Source organism: Dunckerocampus dactyliophorus, chromosome 14 (assembly GCF_027744805.1).
Source record: "Dunckerocampus dactyliophorus isolate RoL2022-P2 chromosome 14, RoL_Ddac_1.1, whole genome shotgun sequence".
Classification (NCBI taxonomy): Eukaryota; Metazoa; Chordata; class Actinopteri; order Syngnathiformes; family Syngnathidae; genus Dunckerocampus; species Dunckerocampus dactyliophorus.
The window spans coordinates 2,596,767-2,616,513 of NC_072832.1; the positions used below are offsets into that span (position 1 = coordinate 2,596,767).

Genomic DNA, 19,747 nt, shown 5'->3' on the forward strand with positions numbered 1-19,747 from the left:
TGAAAGCCGACCAGGTTATGAGTTTAGCCTAAGTTACCATGGTGATACAGCTGCTAAAGAGAGCTACCTTCGCTGAACACGCAAGTCCGGCTTTCCACTCAACACAGCTCGCTAACCCACTAAACTCGATTTGCAGAATACCCTCCAAGACAAAGTGAATTTCCACAAAGTAGGATTCAATATTATGGAGGGGGAAAAAAAAAGACAAGTCCAAACTAAGCTTGTATGGGGGAGTACAGTGTGGGACTGGCAAAAAAAAAAACCTCAGCAACACACTTTACAACATGAACTCGAGGTCTTTCACCAGGGGAGGGAAAAAGGGGACTGGAGGTGATTTCAGCGCATGCTGGCAGCCAGCTCGCCACAGCAAATGCAGCTGTATTTCGGCACCCCGCCTACCAGCAGTGGTGGCGAAGGCGTGGGATGAGTGAAGGGATGTGTGTGTGTGTGTGTGTGTATGTACGTGCATGTACTGTATGTGAGTGTCCTATATACAGGACAGGAAGTGACTCAGGGGATTCAGAGCTGAGTTTTAGCTGGAGTACGGCCACAACAGTAGCCCATGTTATTATTATGATGACTATTATTTTTTTATTATTATTATTATTTTTATTATCATTTATGTTATTATTGTGCCTGTAAATAATTATAAAATAATAAACGGCTGTCATTGGCGATTGAGTCTGGTGCGTGTTACTAGTGACTCCTAGTGGCCAGTGTGGACTACAGTTCATCAATGTCTCATATTGCCTTAAATTCTATTTATATTTTAGTTAATTTAGAACATTTTTATGCTTGAAAATGCTTAATTTAGGCCAAACATACATAACAGTTGCTTAAATATGCAAATAGGCCGTAGTCAACCACATAACAGTGATTATTTATTAATGAATACACTTTTGACAAACCGAGATAGTGAGGGAGCAATGCTCGAACCGAGATGGCGCGAGCCACCACTATTAGTGTAAGTGTTTAAATAACACATTTGACCACAATGCCTCCAAATTTCTGCCGCTAAATTTCAGGTTTCAGTGATCTGTCAACAGCCCACCGTTGCTTCAGTCTTGACGTTTTGTCTTGGCTGTGATCCTTACAGTCCAGCTCATCTCTTGAAGTAGCAAAACTGTGGGCCGACTTCATCAGCACTTCAAAGTCAGAGTCCACCTCCTCCTGCTCTTTCCGTCCTAAAAGGACAACAGGAATTAATTGCAGCAGCAACCCACCCACCCCCGGGGAGCTTAAGCCTCTTCAAGGTCGTGACGCAGGGGTAGAAAAAAAAAATCTGACTATTGGATAATCTAATGCAGACATCTGCAAAGAATTGAGATATGCAATAATTCTCTGTGCCCTCTGAGGAAAACATTATAATGACATGATGGGATGGTGCGCCAACCTGGAGAGAAAGAGCTGGACGCCACTGGCGCCAGGCCCCCCACGACGGGGCTGGTGAGGACGGCGGCACACTCGATGGACATGCTGAGACGGTAAAAGCCCATTTCGCCGCCTCCGCTGTGGTGTGCCAACAACCGCTGTGAAACCCTCAAGCTGGATAAGGAATCCGTAGAGCCGCTGACTCTATTGACCTTGAATGAGATTCAAAAAGGATATAGGAGGATCAGTCTTGTCAATAAACCACTGCTGAGAACAACATAGGGGCTTGTATCTAAATCTTATACCAACAACTACAACTTGCTTCATATTAAACACATGATAAGAAGACGTTAAGTGTTCTTAGTTTTTAAAAGGTTTGTACAAAGAAACCTGCAAGTTGGGATCATCTGGCAGGATGGACGTAAACTGAGGCTGTTTCCAACTCATCCACAGGGAGGGATCTCGAGCCATATAGACCGCAAAAGGCTCATAACCCTCCTGTAGCCCGCACGCTGTAAAGTACTGCAGAGAGCCCTCTTGGCGGCCAAAGTTTAGCCTCCCCACCTGGTTCACACCCACACTGATGATCGGCAGCAGGCCTGAAAAGTCAGGAAGGGAAAATGCAGACACAAAACTGACTACAAATGCTCAATGAATGCAGACTGGATCAATTCAACTTTTGCTGAAAGACCATCTCTGATGTCAAAGTCCCTGGCGGCCAGCTCAGATCCTCGGTTATTAAACAGTAGCTCTCCATTGAGCGTGACCATCATGGTGCGTTCAGCCATGTCCAGCAGGCAGCCCACCACGTCCCCGCTGCGCCAGGCACGTCCCAGGGGCTCGCCGCCTTGATGGCACCACAGAGCCTGAAAGCAACAGGCGGAGGTGGCGTTAGGTCGAGATAAGTGGAAACACTTCCATTAAATAGTCATATGCTTGCGTTAGCAGGAAGTGGGATTGTCCAAACTCCCCCCTGAGAAAAAGAGAAGGATGCAGATGCATTTTGTGCATTAAAACCAATCCAATGTAGGTCAATATATGCTACATTTTCATTGAAGGTGACAAAGCAAATTAGTGTAAAGTCTAATAATATATCTTATTACAGGGTCTCTGCAGGTTTCAACAAGTCAAAGTTAAGACTTTTTAAGACCATGTTGAATACAAATTAAGACCCATTTCACAGCCATGCTAGCAAAAAAGTACAAAAGACACAACACACTAGCTGGCTGTGTTCAATAAATCTGACCAGGCTCTCAAAACCAGATGTGACGTTGATGTCTGTGCTACGTGCATGGCCTAAGTTTTTACATAGTTCAGTCTTGGTGGATGTCATAAGATGACAGAAACATCCGCATGCTAGTAAAGTCTTTTAATAAGAGTCACTAATAAAATAAACCCCCAATATATTACATATATGAAGTATGATTATTGACCATTTATGTAGCTACCACAGCACGTGACGTCGCAGAAGTACTGTCGTAAAAATGTGCTAAAGGAGTAAGTGACGTAGGTCTCTCGCATGCGCAGAACCGATTGCGTTTCCGGTACGTATTGCGTTGTGACAGGCTCTACAGGCTGTTATTGCAGGTTTGAATGATCTCACAACAGGCACAGTAATAATAATCATAATCAGAATAATAACACGGGCTACTGCTGTGGCCCCATTTAAGGTAAAACTCAACTCTGAACCCCCAACGTCACTTCCTGTCCACATGTCCGGAAGACAATTAGTGAAACACACATGAGCATGTGTATTATTTATGCCTTAAACATATAAATCTATTATTTTCTCTGATTATATCTATCATATTGGGTAATACGAGTGTAAAGATGACTATAGGGGTGTTATTTAACATCAAGAGGGCTTTAATAATGTTAAAAATCATATGTAGAAGGTAGTAAACAGGCTTTCTTTGCTCTAACTATGGAGTTGAAAAACTGCCCTGGTCCCCTTTTTGAAAAATAGAAATAAATGAGATGCATGTCCTGTGATCGCAGGGCCGTGTTAAGAATATTCAAGTCTCACCTCAAACCCATCAAACACAAACGCCTGGTCATCCGAGCCCAGCTCCTTATCTGGTGCGCAGCGCGGCCGTGCCCAGCCGACTCTCATCTTCCCCGCTGTGACAAGCTCACATTCAAAGTACCACTTCCCCTGAGTTACAGCGTAGGATTTATCAGCTCTGAACACTCTGCACTTCTCATCACAGAAGAAGCATCCGTTTGATAGAATGACTGCAAAGCCAATAAAAAAAAAAGGGAAAAGTTATCCAGCGATAGGAAAATGGTTCAGCATTCTGGCCTTGTTAAATACAAGCTATTTTGCAACACAATGCTGATGAATGTCAACATATGACATACTATTTTGCTGGTTGAGGGTCTCTAGGCTGTAACCGTAGGCAAGTAGGGTGCAAACTGCCTCCCGAGCACCCTTCCGACCCATTCTCCTACTCTTTTCATCAAGAAGGCTGTAGGGCACCAGGTTTGGGCTCCGCTTTGTTTTCGCTTCCTGAATGGGCGCATTCAAAACACAAATGACAAACACTACCTACGTCTGTGCCACCACAGAAAGTTGGTGCAAGGAAAATGTTATAAGGGCTGCAACAGGTGTTCAAACGTGATTCTCCTTTCTCCCATGCAGCGCACAATACAAACCTGTTGCGCTCCGTAGGTCCATCCTTGCTTGATACGCTCGCTGGCCCAGACATTATGGTCGTTCTCTGCCAGAAGGTTAACCGCGTCCTCATGGCTGGGACTTATGAAAACCTGGCTTGAATCTACAGGTGCTGGTCTGTATCCACTGCGTTGTTCATACCTGACAAAAAAAAAAAGCCTGTATAAAAGAGATCATAATTGGTGTACAGTTATCCCTCGCTACATCGTGGTTCGACCATCACTCCCTCACCCTCTCGCGGTTTTTCAAATAATTAATAAATGATTGCTGTTCTGTAGTTAGTAAAAAAGTATTAGTGAATGTAGTAAAAAAAAACAACAACACATATTTAAGGCAATGGTATGTATTCTTGGCCTAAATTAAGCATTTTCAAGCACAATATCTGTGACTTGTTAAGAGGTGGGGCCTGGGAAGTGCATGACATGTGTGATGTCAGCCAGCTATAGTTGACTGTGTTTAGCTGAGTGTTAGCAGTGTCGAGAGCATGACTGACTGGCGTGAGTTGTGGCCGACAGCAGCTCCTGTGTGAATGTTCACTGCATGTGTGTTCTCTGCTTGTTAATAAAACAATTGAAGTGCATTGTGAGTCTCTCCTTAACCACAAACAGCGGCAGTATTCGACACTACAGTAGTCACTCAGTAACGTTGTCAGTAACATTGTTGAGACAATAGCCACCTCAGGAACGACACGGTACATGCTAATGTGTCTAAGATGGATGACTATATTGGGTAATATAAGTGTAAAGGTGACTATAGGGGTTTTTATTTTATGTGTACAGGGTTCTAAAGATGGTAAAAAAAAGTATTTAGAAGGTCATAAACAGGTTTTCTATGCTCTAACTCAGAAAATATTCCATTTAATTAATATTGAATCCCACTTTAATGACGATAAACAAAGGACAACTGTAACATTAAACTTCAGTCATACATACTTGCTGGAGAGTCTCATAAAGCGGACGCTCCCCTCTGGGCGTTCGCCATTTAAACCAATGTGGAAACCAACAGCAAGCAGAGTCCTGCAGTGACAAGAGAAAATAATGATGATGAATACTGTACAGTACATCCCTAATCATTCCAATAATGGTATGATGTTGAGAGTGCCCACCTGAGGATGTTCTGGGCCGTGTGAAGGCCTTGGTTTCTCTCCTGCTCTGGCAGCTTGCAAAACTCCACAAGACACGGACTGAGCTTCTTCCCTTCGTCTCGCTCCTGTTATTCACAAAAACCTAAATACTTCACACTGCAAGCACAACAAAGGTGAGCAGGGTAACTTTAACGTTGCTTCCTTACATTTCCATGTGTCCATCCAAGATCGACCTTTTCCACTACCCACAGTTCATGGATATTCTCCGCTATTTTATCCCGGATATCCTCAAATTGCAGTGGCAGTTCCACCTATTAGAGTGTGATGGTTAACAAATAGTTAGCTACATGCAGCATAACAAGCTTTAAGGTCTGTACAGAACTTTACCTTGCTAACATCTACTGGAGAAGGAGTGAAGGTAACTGGACTGATGGGCTCAATGGGGCCAATGAGCTCTCGCTTGCCGACGTCATCAGCCAAAATGTACTGATGACAGAGTTCTACCTTCAGGTTGACTTTCGGAAGTAGAGCCTCGGAACACGGAGAGAAGCCATGGGGCGGGAGGAATTTGAACTCTCCGTGTTTCCCTCCAAACAAAAACCGAACCCTTTTTCCCCCAAAAAAGAAAAACATAACTATAAGCAGGATTAAATAAGATCAGCTTTGTCCTACTCCTTTTCAGACAAGTTGAAATTTAAGTGTTCGCATAAATACAGTCAAACCTTGGTTTTCGGATGTTCCCTGTTTTCGTATGATTCGGTTTTCATAAAAAATGTTGACTTAAAATTTTGCGATGGTATTCGTACACTATTGGAGGCAACAAACTAGTCCGTGTGCCCTGTACTGTATTCTTCTGCGAAAGCAAGTGCCCAAACAAAGCACCCTATGCACTACTGACTCACTGTCAGTGCATTCTGCTAAATAACCTGCCATGGGGCCAAAAAAAAAGTTGTTATTGCCAGCAAATTGATAAACAAGGTGAAAAACGCGTAGTATGTTTCCATGCACCAAATTAGTCCGATGAGTGAAATCATTCTGTTTCTCCATTTTTCCATTTCTGCTTATACTCCTTTCAACGGCGGTGAAAGTTTGGCTTTTCCGGTTGACCTGTCAACCTGTCGGCCAGCGTTGCTAGATTCGCCCGTTAGAACCGACTTTGGACTTCGTTTTCTCCATGTCTTGGCTGCAAATGTGCATGAGCAGGAATTCTACGAGCTATACTATGCTATCCGTTAAAGTGATTACGCAAAACAATTACCTGCGAAACACAACTGTTGCCCTCAGTTGAATTTATGACGAGCATCTTGACCTGGATGGCTAGTAATCTGCACGGAAACAGTACAGGTTGCTGCAGGATGATGGTTACTTTTCACAAAGTACGACTGTTCGGCTTCTTCCATTTAATTTATGTCCTTAACTCTTTCAATGCCAAAGACATCTATTGACGTCTTTTGCTTTTTTTCGTGGGAGCTACAGATCAAAGTCTTATTCATCTTGTGTGAGAATTTCTGATTTGTAGGCAATGTATTTCTGTCTCAGTAGGGGGCAACCGTTCTCTTTTCCTCCAACCGGCAGCGACAGATTGTCTATGAAGAAGACGGATTGTGGGTTGAGATAGAGAAAAGGCGAAACACATGCAGAAATTGAGTGGAGACAAAAAATACAGGCAGCTAACACTGTCACAGAGCTTGTCTGGCGGTGGATCTCCAAACATAGAGGTGACATGGGTGATGTAGGTGACGTAGACACAAATGAAGTTGACAATGGCAGCCAAAGCGACAAGCTAGTGGTTAGCGTTAGTCATGTGGCGCGACAACGGAAGCAGTTCAGAGTCGGGTGACTCAGAGCCCTCCCTGATTCTTCTGACGAGTGGCTGCCATCTCTCCTTAACCATAAACAGCGGCAGTAGAGTAGTATTCTACACTGGTCTTTAGGTGTCAGTAACTTTACACTAATGAGACAATAGCCACCAGCAAGCACGCTGTTCATGCTAATCTTATTTATGTCTAAAATGGTTTATTTTCCATCATTATGTCTACTATATTGGGTAATATAAGTGTAAAGGTGACTATAGGGGTGTTATTTCATGTATGTAGGGCTCTGAACATGTTAAAAACTGCAGTTAGAAGGTCATAAACAGGTTTTCCAGGTTCTCCAACTATAAAAATATTCAGTTTATTAATATTCAACTTTGCAGCAATTTACTTATCGCGGTCGGGAACCAAGTAACCGCGATAAACGAGGGATGACTGTACATCATTTCCTATGGGAGAAATTACTTTGGCTTCTGTTCGTTACTTTTTTCGTCTGACCTTTTGGAACGACTTGATAACGAAAACCGAGGTTCCACTGTCAATTAAATTGGAGAGAAGAAGAAAGAAACCCAGCTTACTTGACTCCTGGTGAGAAGCTGACCACAGGATGAAGGAGACCATCAACACAGAAGTTCTCCAGCATGCCCTGGACAGGGAGGCCATTAACCCGAAAAGAGATGCAGGGGGCGGTGAGGTCGAGGCAGCAGCTGACGACATCGTCATCCGACAGCAGGTGAGGGAAGGGAGAGCGCACTCTTCGGGCTACGCAGCCTTAATACAGATAACACACACAGTCAGCATTATTTACAGACTACAGGATGCATTTTGAGGGTATTTTAACTGCACGATTAATGATGAATCATGATTGATCTAATCTAACCTGACCACAGGTGAAGCCCATCAAAGCCAAAGGAGCAAAGGTCATCTCCCACCCCGTTGGCCCCCCACCCGTCTCCTCCGGTGGGCCTGGGGCGGTAGCCCTGTGCGGAAGCCCAGCCCACACGAAGGTGTGTGGGCTCCGACGTGAGGAAGGGCTCGACTTGATCCACGACCAGCTCGTAGTACCACCTCCGAGGTTGGGCTGAATCATCCCCCAGGGCCAGAAAGATGTTGGGCCTCACGCTTTGATTAAGACACGACAATGGAGAGGTATCTACTCAACTGCAGAGAGTACTAGGTGTTTATTTGTACAAATGCTTGTATAAAAGTTGGAGCTTGATTCGTCTGGAGAATTGTTCAGTGTTTTGGATGGAAAGCGTAACTCCATCACATTAGCAGTTTCTATTTGTGTGTCGCAAAAGCAAATACGGATCTTGAGAATAAATGGCTGTTCTTTTAAGAGCTCTCAGGGCAACGGAGGAATCAGACAATAGCCACATCGCATTTCGCTGAAGGGAAAAAAATGGAAGAAGCAGCGAAAAGCTAAGCTCAAGCAAACAACAAGAAGTGGAGGTGACAGAAAGCAAAATGGCTTCAGGAGGGATTGGGCGGAGGGAGGTTTGAGGACGGACTGAGCAGCAGGTGGAAAGAATTTTAAACAAAATAAACAATAACGCCTAACGGGGATAACGTCTGGCTGATAGAGAGAGGTGTAATAAAAGACAGGAGCAAGGAAGGATGAAAAGGCAGATGGGTGCATTCGTACCCTTTACGATTCAAGTTGCACATTCAGTCCGCGTGTCCTCTTGTGTTAGGCCTCCAAATAAGACGCAAGAAAGTCACATCTTCATCACGGACCAGAGGGTTGACTTTTTTGAAGACAAACTTTTATGTTGTGAATGCTCTTTAGTTCACGTGTTGGCCAAAATGTGTTTCACGAGGTCAAAACACACTGACAGCGCATCTATATCCGGAGTTTTCAAAAGTGTGGGGCACACTGAGCCTCCTCTCGGGGAACAGAATACGGTCAGGGTCTCCTCTCATCCCAGAAAAACTGATTTTGTGGAGAATGTTTGCTGCTGTTCACATATTTCCCAAACAGGACACTTTAATAACAGCAGAAGAGGGTTTTCAAGCTCTGGCTTCTCCTTGGCAATATTGCTAGCCAAAGACTGGGCTGCACTGTACAAGGTGGCCTCGCGTTACGTATGACTTCCATTCCTAGACTGTGGCGTAAGTCGAGTTTGGCGTGAGTTGGCTCTGAAACCTAAATGAGCTCCTGAGTCCTTCACATGGTACACGCAACAGATGAAGGACATACAAAACAGTAATAAAAACAAAGAAGTATCAACCTTTCCATCTTAATAAAAAGACCACTAGACTTTCATGGGATCAGTGACCTGGCAGTTATCTGTACTGTAGCGTGAAAGAGTTTTGTGATTTGACAGTCTGTGAATGGGAGTCCTGACTGTGTGTGTGGTTGCATGCAGAGAGGACAGTTGAGTTTGCTGATGTTGTTTTGGCTTGGTTGCAGCTGACCGTAGCCTGTTTTGCTTTTGCAATAAAGAGATTGCGGCCAACCAATATTGTTGTGTATTTTTCTAGTTCTCCAAGGACTCGTGTTTACGGACCAAAATTAAGTTTTGAATTGATTTATGGGAGCGCATTTGTAACCACGGAACATCATAAACAATGCATTTGTTTACACTGTAGAGTAGACCATGTGGGTCCCAGAAAATTATTACGAATACACGCAGCGTTGCACCCCTAATAACTGAAGCTATCTTTGAAATAAACATTTTTTTTCCTTTATTTTTCTCAAGCCGCTCTTTCCAACTATGGAAGCCCGTTTCTGCCACTGAAAGAAAAAAATATCCCAATGGTAAGTCATCATTATGAGACAAAAACTCAAAATTATGCGATGCAAACCTGCACGTGTGCCAAGTTTCAAGTGCCATGTCACAAAAGCTCCAGTGAAGAAGGCGGCACATGCGCAGCATGAATCTCGTCATTTGGACTTTTTAATCCCATAATTATGACTTTTTAGCTCATAATTCCGACTTTCTTATCTCATAATTATGGCTTTTGATCTCATAATTTCAACCTTTTATCTCGTAATTTTGACTTTCTCATCCCATAATTAATTATGAATTACCATTTGATGTTTTGGTTTTTTTTTCCTTCAGTGCTGGAAACGTGCTTCCATATCCAAGCTGTGATCTGTATTATGTTAAATCTGCTTCTTCTGACTCAAAGTGAACATTTGTTCCAAATTTCAATAAATTGCCTTAAGGGGTTGTTGAATATTAGGAGGACAGATGGAAAGACAACCTACAAATAAACTGCCTGGCAAATGGCAAAAAAGCATAAAAAATAAGCACAAAAAGAAAAAAAAAGGGAATCTCTAAAAACAGCCCAAACTGTGAAAGACACAAAATAAGGATAATTTTAGTCTGCTGAGAAACCTTTTCCAAAGTGTCATTGAAAAAGATGACAGCATGTGCGCCTGTTTGTCCGACGTGCGATAAGACCGCGGCGTGGATGGAGGCACGTTATTAATTGTTAACTGAAGTGCAACACAGAAAGACAAGTGCGGCGGCATTCGCGAAAGCTGAAGTATTTCTTGCAAATAGAAAACTTCAAAGATAATCAGCCCAGTGCACCAAATCCACCAGAGGGAAAGGAGCCTACAAGATCCACTCAACACAAAAACATATTAGCCACAAAGGAGGTGTTTTGTTGTTGTCATGGTTACAGGTTGTGACTTGACCAGGTTGCTTCGCTAGCTTTTCAGACGAGAACCATTCGAAGCTGTGCTCCTACGACAATAAGGGAGAGGATTTTTTAAGTTAAAATACAGAAAAAAACACAGGGAAGTATTACAACAGGAGGACGCTGGGAAAGAAGGGCAAAATAGGCAAGTTTCCCAGGGAAAACAGGAGGGATGACATGTATTTGCACTTCATGCTTGTGTATAAAGCCAAGGCCCACGTAACAAACACACACGTATTAGTTGTGTTCATCGGCTCATGATAGCAATTTGACAAAGTTTAGCTAGCACTGAACGTTCAGCCTATCATCACCACACAATGACTCCAAATTATGGGCTGCAAGATAGCGGTGAATGAAAGCCATGAACTGTAATCATTGTATTTCGGATGTGTAGTGTCGCTTCAAATGGTGACAAACACAGACATTGATTTGGTCAAACTGTTCTTTTAAAAGATTATTGGTAACATCGGCTAGCCATAGGTGGTGTTCTTATACTTTTTAGTTGAAAAAAGTGTAGTTTATCGCCAAAGAGGGACAGCACCTTTAAGACGCTGAATAAAAAAAAGGGAAGAAAGGTGTTTTCCCATTCGAGAGAACACTCACAAGTACCTGGTGACCTGATTAACCAGCCGTGTTTGCATCAGCAAGTCTCTGTCTGGCAGCAGGTTGTCACAGATGAGGTTCTGATTGGAGCGCACCGCAACACCGTGGCACACACACAGGGAGCACAGCACCTCCAGCACCTGGAAGGCAATGTGTCAGCACTTGGGCCAGCAATAGCTTCATAAAAATCTCTGCACACGTGGGAGCAATCGACCCTCATAAACACACGTTTTCAGTAGATTAACGTTTAGTCACAGAATAAGTCAATTTTAACTTAACCAAGTCGACTTTGGCACATGATTACCTTGTGGTTGCATCCATGCTTGTCAAGAAAAGAGATGATAGACCGGATGTGCCCCTCTTTGATGGCATTAAGTGCTTCAGGGCTTTCCACCAAGACGCAGTGCAAAACCTCCAACACTCCTGCACATGATAAGGCCGGGGTGACGATGATAGGTAATCACAGCGTGACCACAGTAAATATCACATATTAATTGTAAATAATTCAAGTTTACATGTGGAACTGACCAGAGGATGCTTCCAGCCCGTCTAGTCTACTAATAAGCCAGTTGAGGGAAGCGGAGAAATGTGCACAGTTTGCACGGTTTTTCCGAATCAGACATGCTGAAAAAGGAGATGATTTTGTTACCACAATTTAACCACAAACCACGCATGAACTGCTTAAACGCTCAAATGTGTTCTACCCAGAAGATCATAAAAAAGGCTGAGGATGCTCTCCCACTTTTCCCCAGTATCATTTGGTGAAGCCTCAGCAAGATGCAAAGAACGACTGCACAGGTGCAGGCGTTCGATACACTCCAACACCAACTCTATTACTCCCTGAGAAGAGAGAAGCATAACAAATGCAACTTTTTTACTTCCAATCCAATCTTGTAGCCTTGTCAGCCAATACAGACATCAATCCCATATCAGCATAGATGAAACATACTATTACTTGTTTAGTAGCGTGAAATGTTAGAAAAGGCTTGATCAAGTGATATTACTCAAACAGAGAATAACTCAATGACGCGTTTAAACCCGACATCATTCACCTTCGACGGGGGTTGACTCTTTCCTCACGCTTTGTCAAACAGTGGTGGATGTTTCAGCGCAAATTCTTCTTTTAATCTGCGATGAGGTTGATCATATTAAACTTACTCGGTTCTGTGCCATCATGGGAAACTTGCGCATGACAAGTTTTGCACTCAGCTGCAACGTCTTTTTGGGACTTTAACAAAAAACACAGCTACACAGCCGACATCACTGCTACTTCTTGGTAAACACTCACTGGTAAGCACACACTGTTGTTGTGATCACATAGGTCCTGCATACTGAAAAGAAGGGTTGCTGCCAGACAAAAGTGCTGGTGGGAAGTCTGGAATAGGCTGCTTGTATCAGAGTGCCAATATCGGACAATTTAGATGTAGGCCGATACAATCGATACTTTTTTTTTGGCTGGTATCGGTCCATTTTCAATATCGGGTGGGGACACCCCTATTAAAATGCATTAATATCGCATAGTACCACCTCATTCTAGCTATTTTTTTTCTCTAACCTCTTCTTGAAACATATTCTGACGATGCTTCAAGGTCGCCCTGCTGTTCTGTTGGGTTTCGTGGTTCTGGCCCTCTGGTGGCGGCTGGAAGAAGGTTATTAGATCCTGCAGGCTGCATGTGACAATCTCCATTGGAAAAAGGGTGGGAGGAAGGTTTGCTTGTCCACTCAAAAAATCAAGTTTCCTTCAAGAAACGGTCAATTAGAAACAAAGGATTGGATAAAAGTCATGTGCAATGGGCATTGGACAATAGGATATCTGCTACAGTCATTGACAGATCATCAAATACCACAAAAAAACTTGATTATGTTACAGTCGATGTGAAGCTTGAATCACAATCATGGATGACTGTAAAGATGTGTGTGATGTCTACTACCTGACAAAGGTATTGAAAAGAAGAGTGGCGCTCCGGATGAGGCTGGCAGTGTGAGATTCTTCCCTCTGAGACCGAGACAGCGTCAGCCCGTCATCCATATGACCCTCACCATGCAAGATAGCCTGGAACAGCATCATTTGCAATGAATATCAAAGATTCTTAAAATAAAAGAAAAAAAACACTTTTTGGGGAATTTTGCCCATCATCCACAATCCTTATGTGAGATACGTTGTGAGACGTTATGTGAGACGTTTTTCTCTTTTCTGTGCGTTCTAAAAGATATAGAAACATATAAAAAAAAAAAGACAGTTCATTACTGCACGTAATGGGACACACCTGTGGCGCCTAGAACGCTTGCTATTAAAACACCTCCAAAAACCTCAACAAGGTTTTATGGTTTCATAAACATGTAGTATCAGGTACATACATGGCATCTAATACTTACAATATTTTGACGCATGTTGGTCCTTTTAATTAAGCATTACCGGAACTTCCTTCCTGGGCGCATTGATTTCACATAGTAACATAAAAACGAACATCTACACCTAGCATTAACTTTTCCTAACTCAAAAACGAAAACAGCAGCAGTAGCAGCAGCTCCAATATGTAGCGTTACCTTTTGGTAGTGGTCTGGAGGACTGTGAGTGCAGCTCTGACGCACTGCGGCTGAGTGTGTGGTGAAGCTAGTCGCTAGCCGGTGTGGTGTGGCAAGGTGTCATCCATCCATTTTCTAGACCGCTTCTCCTCATTAGGGTCGCGGGGGCATGCTGGAGCCTATCCCAGCTGACTTCGGGCGACAGGCGGGGTACACCTTGGACTTGTCGCCAGCCAATCGCAGGGCACATATAGACAAACAACCATTCACACTCACATTCATACCTATGGACAATTTAGAGTCACCAATTAACCTCACCTGCATGTTTTTGGAAGGTGGGAGGAAGCCGGAGTACCCGGAGAAAACCCACACGCACACGGGGAGAACATGCAAACTCCACACAGAAATGCCCAAGGGAGAATCGAACCCAGGTCTTCCTGATCTCCAGGCTGTTACTGTGTTGGCCACCGTGCGGCGGCAAGGTGTCATTACGCCAGTAATGTCATTTGATCTGTGTAACAATGTTAATAGTAATAATAACAATGTCGACGTAGCTGGGTTAAAGGGATAGTTCAGATTTTTTGACATGAAGTTGTATGACATCCCCGACAGCAGTGTAGTGCATCAATAGCGACTTACCCCCCACTTCGTCCCGTGAGCTGAGTTCTGGTCGGATATCGGTGATGAGGAACGTAGTTCCGGTTGGTTGGTGGGGACACTCAAGTAAAGAGTTTGGCTTCTCAAAACAGTAGGACATACTTCACAAAAGCTGCCCAATCAAGTCCTTCCTTTATGTAAATGTTCTTGCCTTTGGTCGCACGACAAAAATACTAGTGTGAACGCCAAACAAACCACACCAAAGCGCGCACACCAGGTATATTTTTTAATTTATGGTCCAAATGAGAGTATCAACCCACAAGTGTGAACGCAGCCTAATATTCTACTTTAGGTAAACGTGTGGGTTTACCTTCCGCTGAGCTCCTCCCATGCATGCTGATTTGCTGTCAGTTGTGTGGTAGGTAAGCCACAGGCCGGAGTTGACATGCTGAAGGTAGCAAACGGAGTCTCCATATTTGATCTCTGGGGATCCCATCCCATCCACATGTGTCTTTGTTCCAGTGTCCAGTTTGTCCTATAGACAGTATATACTGTACAGTATATGCTTGACTAATTGGCTATACCGCCCTTACTGACAGTCACATTACCCTTACGACTAAGAATTGAGAGTTAATTCCGACCTTGGCAGACCGAAAGCAGAAGGAGGTCGCGGTGATGTCGGCCTTGTCTCGATCAAGCAGACGGAGGCCTCTCTCATCTGTGAGGCCCAGGTAACGTCCAGTGGTCACATGGCAGAGTCGGAAGGCCTGCCCCCAGCTTGTATGTCTTCCACTCCACCTGAGAACAAAAAATATACAACAATGAATCCAATGTATCCCCCTGCATTCAGTTCTCAATTACTGAAATGACAGGAGGACATCAATCACCAGTTCCAATCAGGGCCACAGATGTACCATAATTTGATACCTGTAGGCCCGTTTCCACTTACACAACGCGCAGGATCTCCAGCCTCCAGAGAGAGCGGGCATGTTTGGATACTGATCCAATCTCATATTGCATTATCCTAGATTAAGAAAGACATGACCTAAGATGGGGCATTTTATCAGCGTGGCGTGTGGAGGGGATTAGTTCTTGCATCTGACCTTTGCAGGTCTTCATCCTGCTCTGCAGAGGGAATAGTCAGACATGCATCGCTGTGGCTGTGTAGCAGCCGCAACGTGTCACCGCCCCTCAGGTATCCTAGAAGCAACGTAGCAGTCAGCAGATGGCACCTCCGTTGAAAGAGGCTCTTGCAGTCAATTAAACAAGCATCGCCACTCAAGCCTCACAGTAATTACAGCCACAGCTTTTACACAGAGTACCAAATAGCAGCATTTAATCATACTGATGAACATTTAAAACAATCGCTCTCTGATTAACACTCTTGGCCTGCATGTTTAAAAAATAGCAATGGGCCTTTGAACAAGCTATTAAAATGTGCAATATGGTAAGAGAGCAAAGAGAGGAAAAGTTTGCCTTGAGCGAGTCCACTTGCAGAGCAGATGGGAGCAACACTCCAGAGAGACTGCCGGAAGGCAGCATCAACAATCAGACTGTCACTCAAGCATCTGTTGTCGGAGGCAACGGCAAAGGACAGGTGCTGGGCGAACACAAAAAAATGACACATCATATGATCCGGCAGTTTGGACCCATTTAAACAGAACTTTCATTTGATATTATACCTTCCTTCTGCATTTACACAGTATCTCACACAAAAGTGAGTACTGCCCTCACAAGGACAATAGCATAGATAACACTGTGGACAGCTTATATAGCAGTATAGCTTTACTAGCCGCTGAAAATGAGTCAACACAGCCATTACTGTATTGTCTAAATAGCTGGTTGTGTCCTTGGTATAATAGTCATTTATATATCTGTACAAACCACTGTATGAGTTGCTGGCACCAGCTTGGCTCAATCATGAATAAAGACACCGCCAATACAGACCTGCCAACCTTCGGATACATTTTCATAGTAATAGTAGTAATAGTCACATTATTCATGCAATAGTACAGCATTTTCCGTGCAAACCTATTACCGTAAATTCCGGTGTATAAGCCGCTACTTTTTTCTTAAAACTTTGAACCCTGTGGCTTATACAATGGTGCGGCTAATTTATGGCTAAATTTTAATCTTGTGACATCTCCTTTACTTCAGAACTACTACTGTGTGGTTTGTTTTTTACTGAACTACTGTTTAAATACTGTGCCACTCGCGAGTCAGTGAGGAAACCGTAGCTTTATTTTTGGCAGGAGCCAATCACGAGCAATCAGTGCACTCACAACAAGCTTGTCAACCCACCGGATATCGCAGGAGGTCATTGTATGCAACAGTACAACAACATAACAGTCTGACTCGCGGTGTTATCTTACTAAGAACACTAAACTCCCCACACAGCAACTTAACACTCCAAAGGTATACCTGTAAAATATACAAACATGTACCAATGTGAGTTTATAATGCAAAAAACAACTCTTAAATTTTCCCATAATGCATTGCGCCTGAGCAAAGCACTCATTGGGGCAATGACGTCAGCCTCCCTGTGGGCTCTGGGCTCCTCTGGCTCCCTCTGGTGGACAGAGGCAGCATTGCAGTGTCACCCACCATTTTCAGTCCTGCTTGTCCGCCAATTAAATGCTTTGCTCAAATGAAATGCATTATGGGAAAAATTTACAATGTTTTTTTTTTCATTTTAAACTTGTATTGGTACATGTTGGTATATTTATTAGGTATACTTTTTGACTGTTAAGTTACTGTCTGATGAGTAGTGTTTGTGAGATGACACTGTGAGTCAAACTGTTATGTTGAGTAATGACCTGCAATTTCCATTGGGTCGACAAGCTCGTCGAAAGTTTTTTCATAGCTCATGATTCACTCATGTCAAATAAAGAGCTACCTGGTCCTCACGGTCTCACCTGCGCCACACTATGCCATTTTACGGCGTGGACACGTGCAGCTTATACACTGGTGTGGCTTATATACTGTATGTACAAATCTGGGTTTTCCTCTAAATTTAGTGGTTGCGGCTTATACACCGGTACGGCTCCATCCATCCATCCATTTTCTATGCCTCTATTACGTATCCTCATTAGGGTCGTGGGGGTAATGCTGGAGCCTATCCCAGCTGACTTCGGGCGACAGGCAGGGTACACCTTGGACTGGTCGCCAGCCAATCATACACTGGAATTCACAGTATTTCTTTCTTTCTCCGAAAATAGGCCAAATCTCATTGACCATTAGGGATGCGTACCGAAACTCTGTATCATGATGGCATCGGGGTCGCCGTAAATGGCAGTAACCAGACCAAAACACTACGTACCACTACTCATTTCGGAGATTTTGGACAGAATGCTAATATCAAAGAGTTACAAAAGCCAAAGATGCGCTGAAAAAGGTCAAGGTTTGTCTTTGCATGCGTGGCACCACTTTAGGAAAAAGGTAACACTTAGCCTGTTGCGGCTTGACTACTGGGAACGTCTTCCACTCCTCTATGATGACATCACTGCACTCCTCTACCTTCCTTCCGTCCGCTTGAGGATGCTCCACAGGTGCTCATTTGGGTTCACTTTCCGCTTCCTCAACAAGGCACTTGTCATCTTGGAGGTGTGTTTGGGCTCCTTACATTGGAAAACTGTCATGCGGCACAAGTTCTACTTCACAACTTCACAGTACATGTTGGAATTCAAAGAACCACAGCAAAGACACAATCACCACAATGCAATGTTGCCAGCTATTTAGACAACAATGGCTGTGTGTTGACTTATTTTCAGTGGATAGTAAATATGTACTTCTACACAAGCTGTACACTGACTACTCTAAAGTGTACACAAGTATGTCCTGGGGAGGATAGCATCACTGCTGCCTGACTTACCAAATATCTCTCAGAGGACACATTGACTAGTATGAGGTCGTCGCCGGCACGCACTTTCTCGCCCTCTGACCTCTGCCTGGAAGCTGGATGGACTGTCCACCAACAGGTCTCACCTGAGAAACAACGTTCATAATTCAGACCCAAAAAGTATGCACTTTAAGATATTGGCATTGCAACAGTTGTCTGTGTGACAGCTCTGAGAGGCGCTACCTGATTTCTCCTCCTGCAGGCCCACATCAAAAGCAAGCTTGTCAGTTGAGGACTGGGATGTGGACAGGCAGCTGAGAAACTGGAAGCAGAATTAACACCAGGTGTGTATACAGTACATTCCTGCAGAGTAAATGCTAACTGTTGTCCCTGATATATACATTTATTCCTGCAGTATACCAGGATGACTCACCATGCCGCTGTACGAGTGTTGGAACAACACCGCCTGGCCGTACAGAAGGGTGCGGTGGCTTCCACCAGCTCCCTGTAAAGCACATTGTGGTCTATAAGTATGCATACTTTTAGTATGTTCAGTAAAAATCCAGTCATTTGAATGCACATGAGCCAGTTATCATCAGTTAGAATCGGCACACAGCCAACTGTGATATCAAATTACCCGCAGAGTGCTGAGATGAAATGATCAGAGATGAGATAATGAGATAACAGAAAGAGTTCTACCTCTGCAACCAGCTTCTTGCTGTGGGCCAGCATCTCCTGCAGGGCCCGGAATGACAGACACTGGGCCAGGACGAAAGCACACACGGACAAGTCTGGTGGAACATTCTGGTAAATATTTAAGAGAGAATTTTTTTTTAACCATAAAGCATGTGTCAGTGAAATACAGTGTTCCCTCGTTTATCACGGGGGATAGGTTCCCAAAATAGCCCGCAATAAGTGAAATCTGCAAAGTAGCCAAATTTATTATTAGTTTTTTTTTTTTTACAATGATTCTATATGTTTTAAAGTTGTAAAGCCCCTCACCATACACTTTATACACGTTTCTCAGACATGTATTAATATTTTCTCACGTTTCTCTCTTGTTTAAAAACTCTCAAAGTTCAAATTGCGTTTGAATTTTAATGATCAGCCTACTAGGTTGGACACAAGAAATTAGTAAGTGACTCGCGCGTTTTTCACTCCTCTGACTGTGCTGTTTTTGTATCCTTGTTAAATAATATTGCTCCTGTCGTCGTATTTTCCTCCTCCTCCTCATCCTCCTTGAACCAAAGATTCATTTATTCCGTAATGGTGCCCCACAGCCGGTTAGTTGCTTCTTCTTCTATTGTTTATTGGCGGCTAGCAAGCAGCTCACACAGTTAGCTAGTATGCTAGCGATGAGCGATGAACAGCACCAATGAGATTGATTGATAATGGTATACAGCCAATCAGGATGCAGAAGACAATGGGCATTGCAGACAGAAGAGAGAGAGACACAGCAACCTACACTAAAATTGCATTAAAAAAATCCCTGAAACAGCGAGCCTGCGAAAGGTGAACCGCGATGGAGCGAGGGAACACTGTACTGTCAAATAAGTCAATTTCAGTCAATGTCATCAATCAATTAATCA

The 19,747-nt window shown here is 43.6% G+C and overlaps 1 protein-coding gene across 13 annotated transcripts in view; it reads right to left on the reverse strand.

Annotated features, from left to right (window-relative positions):
- Window positions 1-19,747, reverse strand: part of ryr2b (ryanodine receptor 2b (cardiac)) — a 105,019-nt gene that overhangs the window by 82,092 nt on the left and 3,180 nt on the right. For 10 of the 13 annotated variants that reach the window (XM_054798387.1, XM_054798386.1, XM_054798388.1 and 7 more), the window contains exons 3-30: window positions 18,858-18,962; window positions 18,592-18,663; window positions 18,402-18,480; window positions 18,192-18,304; window positions 15,797-15,920; window positions 15,424-15,520; window positions 15,270-15,344; window positions 14,962-15,118; window positions 14,691-14,855; window positions 13,129-13,250; window positions 12,753-12,936; window positions 11,902-12,037; window positions 11,726-11,821; window positions 11,502-11,620; window positions 11,204-11,337; window positions 7,824-8,065; window positions 7,522-7,714; window positions 5,517-5,736; window positions 5,336-5,440; window positions 5,151-5,254; window positions 4,978-5,061; window positions 4,027-4,186; window positions 3,733-3,880; window positions 3,398-3,606; window positions 2,063-2,237; window positions 1,762-1,970; window positions 1,394-1,583; window positions 1,052-1,184 (exon numbers count right to left, since the gene is read on the reverse strand). In XM_054798387.1, the coding sequence (XP_054654362.1) occupies window positions 1,052-1,184; window positions 1,394-1,583; window positions 1,762-1,970; window positions 2,063-2,237; window positions 3,398-3,606; window positions 3,733-3,880; window positions 4,027-4,186; window positions 4,978-5,061; window positions 5,151-5,254; window positions 5,336-5,440; window positions 5,517-5,736; window positions 7,522-7,714; window positions 7,824-8,065; window positions 11,204-11,337; window positions 11,502-11,620; window positions 11,726-11,821; window positions 11,902-12,037; window positions 12,753-12,936; window positions 13,129-13,250; window positions 14,691-14,855; window positions 14,962-15,118; window positions 15,270-15,344; window positions 15,424-15,520; window positions 15,797-15,920; window positions 18,192-18,304; window positions 18,402-18,480; window positions 18,592-18,663; window positions 18,858-18,962 (3,950 nt within the window). Of the gene's footprint in view, window positions 1-1,051; window positions 1,185-1,393; window positions 1,584-1,761; window positions 1,971-2,062; window positions 2,238-3,397; window positions 3,607-3,732; window positions 3,881-4,026; window positions 4,187-4,977; window positions 5,062-5,150; window positions 5,255-5,335; window positions 5,441-5,516; window positions 5,737-7,521; window positions 7,715-7,823; window positions 8,066-11,203; window positions 11,338-11,501; window positions 11,621-11,725; window positions 11,822-11,901; window positions 12,038-12,752; window positions 12,937-13,128; window positions 13,251-13,744; window positions 13,883-14,690; window positions 14,856-14,961; window positions 15,119-15,269; window positions 15,345-15,423; window positions 15,521-15,796; window positions 15,921-18,191; window positions 18,305-18,401; window positions 18,481-18,591; window positions 18,664-18,857; window positions 18,963-19,747 lie in introns of those variants that run through there. The other 3 variants (XM_054798385.1, XM_054798393.1, XM_054798395.1) reach the window with 3 other exon arrangements.